The 10363-nt window shown below is 39.0% G+C and overlaps 1 protein-coding gene across 2 annotated transcripts; it reads left to right on the forward strand.

The window, feature by feature from the left end:
* Positions 1-3150: 3150 nt before the first annotated feature.
* On the forward strand, positions 3151-9758 carry LOC117829829. Of its 2 annotated transcripts, XM_034707540.1 has the most exons (4): positions 3151-3295; positions 6267-6468; positions 8284-8290; positions 8381-9758. In XM_034707540.1, exon 4 carries the CDS (start codon positions 8434-8436, stop codon positions 9427-9429), a length of 996 nt encoding a protein of 331 aa, XP_034563431.1. In that variant the 5' UTR covers positions 3151-3295; positions 6267-6468; positions 8284-8290; positions 8381-8433; the 3' UTR covers positions 9430-9758. The 2 variants fall into 2 exon arrangements, with proteins under 2 accessions (XP_034563431.1, XP_034563430.1); XM_034707539.1 differs by lacking the exon at positions 3151-3295 and adding an exon at positions 3619-3664 and having other exon boundaries at positions 8284-9758.
* Positions 9759-10363: the final 605 nt, after the last annotated feature.

A 10363-nucleotide genomic window follows, 5' to 3' on the forward strand; every position in this document is an offset into this window, starting at 1 on the left:
TTTAAGACCTCCTCCACTGTTGCCATGTTCAGTCAGAAAACTTTGACTCTTCTTCCCTGGTGTAACTTTGACTCTGGTGGCGCCCTCTAGTGGACACATTGTTTTACGTGCGTCCCAACATAAAGAACGCGAACACGTTTATTTCCATGCGTTAAGGAAGCATAAATGAGCCTTCAGAGAAACACCTGGAGATGTTTAATTAAAGAGCACACGTGTAGGATAAAATCACCACAGAGATGCAGTGCACCTCTTTGTCCACAGGGGTCGCCAAATTCAACACAAACCCAAAGTCCTGTCCGTACAGGAGCTTTAAGAAAGACAAAGTAATAAGTGCAGATATCTGAAGCACAGAATGAGTATGGAGCATGAGAGTGACACAGAGACAGTATTTGAGTTTTTTAAAGCTTCTTTGTTGTGAACATGAAATCAAACCCCGGAGGTGACACCGTCAGCGGGTTGAGAATAAAAAAAACAAACTGTGAAGAGTGAGGGTGAAATCTGAATAATTCTGGCGCACACAGTCTGTGCTGTTTGACACGTCGCTGGAGGGACGTATTAATCTCCTCCTGTGAGTGTGTGTTTAAAGCGCTGACAGACATTAATAACAAACGGATGTTTCTCTATATAGTTAATACATTTATGGAATGTATTAGTAGTGTCAGAATTAGCATAAAGAGCTAGCACGAAATAGAACAATGCAGTAAAAGTATAACCTGAATCACTCACAGATATATTGTATGTATATTATAAGACCATTTAGTTTTTGTTTTGAAGAAATCTCTTTATTAACATGTAAAAAAGAAAAGTATCATCTATGTTTTATATAATCAAGCTTTTTTGTATTTTTATACTTGAAGAAGAGGATTCATACGCATGTAACACATCTATTCTGTAAATTATTATTTTTCTGTGTTAAAGATTTTTATTTTTGTTCCTACTAACATTGATCACAGCAGTCAGAGGGGGAGAGAGAGAGAGAGAGAGAGAGAGAGAGAGCGAGGTACACAGGATGGTATACAGAACCACCACATTAATGAAAAGCACACATCCTCCTTTCTCTAAGTGGATCACCTCACTGATAGACGCCCATTTTGTAGCTGTTATTCTCTATTATAACCTACAGTGTCCGTACGCGACACACACTACACTTTATTGATGGTTTATTGATGAATGTGTGATTGTTCAAACCATTTGTGGATGTTCAAAAATGTATATAAACCCAAATAATATATTACAAATTGATTTTATGTGGAGTTTTTTCTAAAACGGGAAAAAAAGAATCCAAAAACGGCATGCATACTGTAAACATTCCTGGAAATCTGCACGCTGGGTCAACAGAGGTCTCATTTTCTTGTCGATAAGTCTGTGTATACCTGTGAGTGTATGATAGAGTAAACAGATTGTACAGTAACATAGATTTTGTATGATGTTAAAAACGGTCGGGTAAAGCCCCTTCTACTGTCAGAACAAAGAAAAAAAGAATCTGAATGATGTCGTGTATCATCTAAATACTGTTCCTCAGTCTGAGAGTGCTGCCTGCTGTGTGGGGTACGTGTCGTTTGTGAATCGTGAAGAAGAATGATAATCTACTACAGAGTCCGTATAACTAAAGACCAACTAAACCGTGCAAAACAACACAACGCAACTTTGTGTATGGAAAGTAAAAGTTGCTGCTTTGTGTGAGAAAAAATCAACCAGACTAAAGGGTTGCTGCTTTTGTACGTTCCTGTTGTGTTTTTGTGACAATAAAGGTGACCCTCTTATTATACATGTGCTTTGTACGACTGAGTCTGTCATCATTTTAAATTAACAGCTTCTTCTTCTTTGGTGTCACTTGGAGAAATTGACCCGCCCTGGTGTTGATTTCTCACATGATGCGGCTTAAATGGATCTATAATAAAAACTGTAAAAGATAGACTTTGATTTTGCTGCTTCCACAAATTTTGACCTCAGGGTCAGCCGACATCTTTCTTCAAAACTTCTGCTTGTCCTTAAAGTATTTTTTGAGAAACCTGTCAAATGCTCTGATAAGGTCACAATTTTATGAGCTTAAAAACATTCAAGAAAAAAAAAGGAATATAATTACAAGAATACACATGTAAACTTAGGAGAAACAATTTTTAATTTCACATAAATTACAATCAAAAATCAGAAAAAAAATCAGAAAATAAAGTAAAGTCATAAAATAAAATAAAATCTGATAAATATCGAAAAAATCCAATCAAATCATACAAATAACAGAAAAACAAAATAATCATTACAATACAATAAATTAAATAAAATCAGATAAATATCTGAAAAATCTCATACAATCATTACAAAAAATAAATTTTAAAAAGCTGATCAATATCAGAAGAAAAAATGTAATTGTTACAATATAATCAATAAAATAAAATCTGAGAAATACTGGAGAAATAAAACAAAATCATTCAAATAACAGAAAAATAAAATAAAATCATTACAATAAAATAAATTAAATAAAATCATTTAAATGTCAAAAGGATACAATAAAATCATTACAATAAATTCAATAAAATAAAATCAGATAAATATCTGAAAAATCTAATAATCATTACAGAAAATAAATTTAAAAAAAGCTGATCAATATCAGTAGAAAAAATAAAATTGTTACAATATAATCAAAAAAATAAAATCTGATAAATACTGGAGAAATTAAATGAAAATAGGTGTGCATGTGTAAGATAGAATAAAAAAAAAATGATACTTAAACAATGGTTTTATCAGTTATAATGCAGTCCAGGGCTTAAAAGAAATTACTCTAAATTAAAGATTAAAAACGTATTTCTTAAGTTTACCTTAAACACAGCCAGAGAGCTCACCGTTTTAATGTCCAGAGTTCAGAGAGTTCGGAGTTCAGGGGCATAAAAACAGAAGCTAATGTGTGAGGGACACATGAGGAACATTTAAAAGGAACGTGGAGCATCATGTGAAGTTAAAATGAACAGCTGAGGACGGACAGCTCTCCCTAAGCGCAGCGATGAACCTTGTTCTTCGATCACATCCTGAACAACAATCCACAACGTGAGGGAATTAAATCTGACTGAGACTGAAAAACATGATTCTTAAAAAGACACTGAAAGAATGATTAGACTGAGGTTAGAACACAGAATCCCAAGGACAGTAGTCTCCACTGAGGTCTCAATCCAACACCAGGTGCTTCTGATTGACAATCAGGAGGTTCACCTGAGGACACCTGCCTCCTGGAGGAGACGTCAAATCTCAATGGAAACCAACAAGTTGTCTTCTGCCTGAGGAGCACCTTTAGCTGTATCAGGTGAGTCTCAGCTTCACTGTAAGTTATAAGTTGAATACAGGCTTTGGTCCTTTCTTTACTGAATTGAAATGTGATGTGACCACAGCTCCTGGATTTTCTGTGAAATAAGAGACATTTATTTCTCTTTCAGGACCATTAGATAAAATGCATATTCTTGTTTTTTGTGAAACCCCATAAAAGATGATAAAAGCTGCTTTTAAATGTATTATGTGGTCTGTATTCAGTCCCCACAGCTGTGAGAGCTAATGTTGCTCGTCTCACTCTGGATCAGTGCTTAACAATATTTATAGCCTGTCCACTGACCTCCTGTATTTTATCCACAGACCTCATTACATGTAAACCATCAGTACACATAAAGACTCAGACAAGGTCAGAACCGTTATTACCCAAAGTGTTGAGTTGAGTCATTGAATGTCTCATGAAGCAGCTCATTTTAAAGCTTTGTAAGAGGAAGTATAGAATCATTCCATGGCTGGAGATCAGAGCGCTGCAGCTGGGAACGTTCCTCTCATTAACGCGCTGCAGCGACGGACGCTAATGAAAGTTAAAGTCACACTTGGTTTTTTCCTTCAGGGAGATAAACTGCAGGCGAAAGGTGATCCTGTGAGAGTGAGTGATTATGTAAAACAGACTTCAGCTTGACCTTCATCCTCTCTGCCTCAGCTGTGTGGATGAACCCTGAGGCTGAGAGACACATGTTGACAACAGCTGGTTTGACCTGCTTTAAAGATGCAGTAATGGGTCTCCGGCCACTAGGGGGCGAATTTAATTACTGTAAAAATCTGGAAAATAAGTTTAATCAATTAATCAGCAGGTCTAGACCGTCCTCTATGTTCTATTATTAACAAAGACCCAACATCAAGACCGGATCAGATCCAGTCCCATCTTCCAAACAGGACTCAGTCTGATCTCATCTTAATCCACCATGAGCAGAGCACTTTGCAGCATTTAGCAAGTTACAGTGGCAAGGACAAACTTCCTTTAACAGGCAGAAACCTCCAGCAGGACCAGACTCATGTTAGACACACATCTGCTGAGACCGTGTTGGATAGAGGGATAGAGGGAGATGAAGAGAGAGAGAGAGAGATGATAGTGGGGAGACGGATAGTAGTAGTTGTAGCAGCTGGAGTCTGGCACGTCCACAGCAGCAGAGATCCAGAGGAACCTACGAGACAAGGGAGCTCAGGGACTCCAGAAAGGTCTAAGAAAAGAGAGAAGAGAGGGAGACCAGAAGAAAGAAAAAGAGGAGAATAAATGGTGAAGGAAAGGATGGGATGAGAAAAGGAGACAGAAAGGATGAAGAAACATGGAAAGAACAAAGAGGGAAAGAAAGAAAGGAATGCAATGAAAAAATGAATAAAGGACAGGAAAGAAGAAAGGAAGAAAGAAGGAATTTTTAAAAAAAAAGGGGGGGTGAAATAAAGAAAAAAAGAAGGAAGGAATGAAAGTAAGGAAGGGAGAAAGAAGGAAAGAAAGAGGGAATGAAATAAAGAAGGAAGGAAGGAGAAGGATTGAAAGAAATGAAAGAAAGAAAAAAAGAAAGAAAGAAAGAAAGAAAGAAAGAAAGAAAGAAAGAAAGAAAGAAAGAAAGAAAGAAAGAAAGAAAGAAAGAAAGAAAAGAAAAGAAAGATCCAGAGAGAGGGATAGAGGGAGATGAAGAGAGAGAGAGATGATAGTGGGGAGACGGATAGTAGTAGTTGTAGCAGCTGGAGTCTGGCACGTCCACAGCAGCAGAGATCCAGAGGAACCTACGAGACAAGGGAGCTCAGGGACTCCAGAAAGGTCTATGAAAAGAGAGAAGAGAGGGAGACCAGAAGAAAGAAAAAGAGGAGGATAAATGGTGAAGGAATGACAGAAGGAAAGGACGGGATAAGAAAAGGAGACAGAAAGGATGAAGAAACATGGAAAGAACAAAGAGAGAAAGAAAGAAAGGAATGAAAGGAATGCAAGGAAAAATGAATAAAAGAAAGAAAGGAAGGAGACATAAAGGAGAAATGAAATAAAGAAGAAAAAGAAAGAAGGGATGAAATAAAGAAAGAAAGGATGGAAGGAAGAAAAGAGAAGGAATGAAATAAATGAAGGAAAGACAGAAAGAAGGATGGAGGAATGGAAGAAAGAAGGACAAAGAAAGAAGGAATGAAAGAAGGAAAGGATGGGATGGGAAAAGGAAACAGAAAGGATGAAGGAACAAGGAGAAAGAAAGAAAGGCAGAAAAGAAAGAAGTGAAGAAAGGAAGAAAGAAAGAAGGGATGAAAGAAAGAAAGCAAGCACAAAGGAAAATGAATAAAAGAAAGAAGGAAGGAATGAAAGAAAGAAAAAGAGAAAGAAAGAAAGAAAGATATGATGAATGACACGCCCAAAAAAGGAGTCTACGGCAGAGATCCAGAGGAACCTACGAGACAAGGGAGCTCAGAGACTCCAGAAAGGTCTATGGTTAGTAACTTTAATGGGACAGGAAGTCATGTGTCTCTGAGGCTTGGTAAAGATCGGACTGTAAAGTAGCCTGGTGTTACTTTTTCTCTACTGTAAATTTAAATTAAAATAAAGAATAAAATGTGTGAGAAAAATCTTCTTTATGTGATATTTATCTGTTCCCTGAAATGTTATTTGTTTCTTTGAATATTGAAGTTTTTGCATCCAAGAAAAAGAAGTTTAAAATGTGCTGATATGATATGATGATTGTATGATTCATGATCTTTTAGACTGAAAAGCTGCCATGTGTGAGTATTTTGTTGTCTTTTTTTTTTTTGTTTGGTTGTTTTTTTTTTTAGATTTTTCAGATTTCTTTCAGTTGACTTTATCACCACCTACTGGTCTGGCATGCTCATTATCATGCTTAAAGTCCTTTTATATGTTGTAAGTGGATCTGATGATCTGGTATCTTGCAGTGAGCAGAAGCACCTCTGAGTCTGACCCGTGTGCAGAGGGAAGGTTTCAGTTTGACAGTAGTCTGGTGCTCTTTGCCCTCCAGGCACCTGGAAGTGTTTAACCGAAGCAGCTCCGCCCTCCGCTCACACTGCTTCACTTCCTGATCTGTGTCCTCTGAACGGAATCCACTCTGCAGACTTCACTCACCAACGTCTGTAAGAAACTGTGTGTGCAGAGAAATCCAGAGCAAGGGGACAGGAAGGAAACTCGGGTTGAATTCAGAGACGTGGAACAGACAACAGACTGTGAGTACAAACAACACCCTGACTGAGTCTGCTTGGACATGTCAGAGCTGCTGCTTCTCTTGCTGTCAGCTGCACATGATCAAAACCTATACCTTGGTTGTATTTTGTCCTCTGTGATGCACCTGAGAGTTACTATGATTTAAGGTTTGTGTTGCAGGATTAGAAAGACGATCACTGCAGCCATTAGGTCAGATTAAAAACTCACTTAAACTTGAAAAGCTAGAGAGCATGTCATTAAAGTGGTCACACCTTTTCATGTGTCTTTATGAGACAGTCTGTAAGGAAGGTCAAATGTGCCACAAAATAAAAGCCGCAGAGTTTAAAGCTCCTGTGAGAGATTTTTCACTAGTTTTGAAAAAGGCTGAAATTCTCATTAATTCCTGTTTACGACCAATAAAAGCAAACAAGACCTTCAACAACAGGATTTACAGTTTCTAGATTATAATTTTTAATGCTTGTAACCGCTGTGAAGGGGTAGTATGATATTTTTGTTAGTTGAAACAACCTCAGCATGTACAGGACAACATCTGCAATGCTATAAGATGCACTTGTTGTCCACAAGGGGGCGCCAAAATCAACTGCAGCTTTAAAAGATTTGATTCTGAAACAAATTCATCTTTAATTTTTGTTTTTTGATTCATATAAGATAAAATAAGTTCCAGCAGCAAACAAGAAGGTGTACAGAACAAGAATTTAACAAGAATTTATATAGAAAAGAAATGTTCATCAGAGACGACAGCTTGGCCGTAATTCTCCTGTCAGCCACCACCTCCACAGGGTCCAGGACTGAGCTGGTCTTCTTCACCAGTTAGTTCAGTCTTGCTCTCCTGTATCCTGTCCGCCCACAGCAGGTGAAATCCTTCCAATGTGGCGTTCGTGTCCGGTGTTAGCTCTGTTAGCATGATGCTACTCTGGTGCTGGGTTAGCTCGTCCACCTTATTGTAGATAGATCTTACATTCCCCATAACGGTGTGTGGAAGGACAGGTCCATGTCGTCTTTTTTAACTGTATATATATATACATATAAACGCACACGATATATATACAGTATTTACACGTGTGTGTTTTTATACAGTGTATATATATTGTGTGTATATATACACACACCATTCAGTTTGTTCTCAGGAAGATGATGTTTTAAAATTCGGCCTGAGTGGATGTTCATATTCAGTTATACTAAAAAAAAACCTCTATGTCCAGGAAATGTGATCACATATGAACTGATGTATGAAGTAACTGTTCCATATCTTAATTAATGATGTAGTAAACATGTTGACATTACATGAAGTCATAGTGACAGGATCATTAGTTGATGGGGGGACAGGGCCTTCTCTGTCCCTGCCCCCACCCTCTGGAACTCTCTCCCCCAACACCTCAGATTCTCTCCCTAACTCACCAAATTCAAATCAAACCCCACCTATTTACAAAGGCTTTTAACCTAGAACTGATTGATTTTTGTTTGTTTTGCTTTGTTTTGCTGCTTTGCTTTCCCTTGCCTTTTTGCACTGTTTTCCTTTGCTTTTCTATTGTACAATTTATTTTCCTGTAAAATGTCTTGGAGAAACTTTTAAAGCACTTTTATAAATAAAAAGTATTACTATTATTATTATCATTATTATTATTATTATGGTGAACAACAGGAATTAATTATGAATTCATACAGACATTCATCATGAGTCATGCTTTACTTCAACATGAATTAAGCTTTATTTCACTAACTGTTCCATTATTGTAAAGTGTGACCTGTTTTCTTAATTATCATGTAGATTTTTTTTCTACAGAGTTTTAAATATTTTCTGTTTTTTTTAAACCTAGGCAAGAAGTGAGTTCCTCTTCAACATGTCCTGGTTTCATTTTTGGGAACACTTGACCAGTTTTGGATCCTAACACAACGACTGTCTTCTTCAAATAGAGGACTAACTAACTCCACGTGGATCACCAGGAGGACGTTAAAGTAAAACAGAGATGGAGAATCTGTTTGACTTTGAAGGCGGCTCTTCGGACTACAGACTCCTCATCCCTCAGAGCGACCCTAAAGACGAACTCATCACAAGTCTGAAGTCGTTCTCAGTCCTCTACAGCCAACGCAGAGATCGTCTCCAGAGAGTTTCAGAGAGCTTCACACTGACGGCTGTTCGACTCCACCAGGACGCCCCTGAGAATAAAGCAGTACGGGTGGTGTTTGCTGTGTTCGGAGGAGCTCTTGGAGCAGGGTGCGGGGTCGTTTCTGGAGGAGTCTGGGGGTTTCTGGGGGCCGTTAGCGCTGCAACGTTCACCAGGATTTGTGGTAAAATTAACGCAGTTGGTGCGACTGTCGGATTCTTCGGCAGCGTGCTGGGTGGAGTCGTCGGGGGAGTTTTTTGTGGAGCTCTGGGAGGAGCTATCGGAGCTACAGCTGGAGCATCTGCTAGCCCGGTTCACGGCGTTGTTAGCGATGTAGCGTGGTTCACCATCGGCTGTGCGACTGGAGGTGCGATTGGAGGCACGTTTGGAGGGACGGTTGGTGCAGCAGGCGGGGCAGTCGGAGGCGCTTTTGGTGGGTTTTGTGCCACCAGGTTTGCGTCATGCTTAGTGGGAAGCATCTTCGGGCGCGTGAGTGGGAACAAAGATTCAGACGGACAGAAAAAGATGTTAAAGAACAAGAGAGCGATCGAGGACGCTGCAGGAGACTTCAGAGAAACCATCAAACCACTGCTGCAGGAGATGAAAACCATCAAATCCATAAGTGATAAAATGAGTGACAGTGACGGCGTGCAGAGCGTAGCCACAGGAATAGAAAAGACTCTGGATGCTGTGATAATACTGGGAATAACTCTGATTGACTCTCAGAGAGCCACTGATCTGCAGAAGTTTGTCTCCAGTGTTGAAGACGCGGCGAGACAAAGCACGAAAACCACAGAGGAGCTGAAGACGACGAGTCAGGAAGTGGAGAAAGTTTTGGGATCGTTGAGGAAACACTGAAAACTGATGTGAGCTGAGACTCAAAGTTAGTGTACAGAAATACTCATTAGAAAAAGAACACAAAGATAAGTGTCAGTTAAGCAACTTCCAGGGTTGGAGCGCAAGACACTGCAGTTCCTTGAGTGTCCACTAGAGGCTGGTTCCAAAGTCAAAGATGCAGCATTAGAGCCCTGTATCAAAACACAGATCCTTACAGCTGAATTAAACGTGTTCGCAGCTTGGTTCAAAATGTTTTAGGGGTGAGCCCGACTAAGGATTCGCTTAGTCGAATCTGATTCATCAGATTTTGCCCATAGTCGACGAATAGTGGAATGTTTGTTGTTTTTCCTTATTGACCCAAAGTCTGCATGATGGTGACCGCATGACAATATTACACATAACCCTTTACAATTAAGAGACTCATAGCTTAAAGTAAAAGGGACAACAGAATATTATAAGCATAAAACTTAGATTTTTTAAATCTATATTGCAAAAACAACGAGGTGATGAAGGAGAGAAAACTCAAATAAGACCACCATCAGTTAAACATGGAACAACGCTCCACTATAGAGTAAGGAATCAGGAGATATTTAAACAGTGTTCACACAGCAGAGAGCAGCACTGCAGAGGGTAGTTTGTCCAACTTAAGACTAAACATTTGTATAATGTTCAAAATCAAACCTGAACCAGCTAAAGGGTTTTTAAATCTCTTAACAGAACCTTTTAAAACAGTCTTTCATCGCGTCTTTGTCCGCTTGAGTCTTTTCAAACTGTATGTGAGGAAAACCATCGTGTGTACGGGCAGAAGTGCGCTCCTGTCTTTGTTGACTGTAAATCCTGTCTTTGAGAATATCCTCTCTGATGGTGTGGAGGTGGATGGGATGCTGTGGATTGTGTTTGAGGCTTCGGACAGCTTTGGGTATCCCTCCTGGTTCTTTTGGCCCCGTACAGTTTT

Source organism: Notolabrus celidotus, chromosome 18, assembly GCF_009762535.1.
Source record: "Notolabrus celidotus isolate fNotCel1 chromosome 18, fNotCel1.pri, whole genome shotgun sequence".
Classification (NCBI taxonomy): domain Eukaryota; kingdom Metazoa; phylum Chordata; class Actinopteri; order Labriformes; family Labridae; genus Notolabrus; species Notolabrus celidotus.

What these genes read in the sequence shown, in the direction of transcription:
- LOC117829829 (XM_034707540.1), top strand. Translation starts at nt 8,434, where the DNA reads ATGGAGAATCTGTTTGACTTTGAAGGCGGCTCTTCGGACTACAGACTC.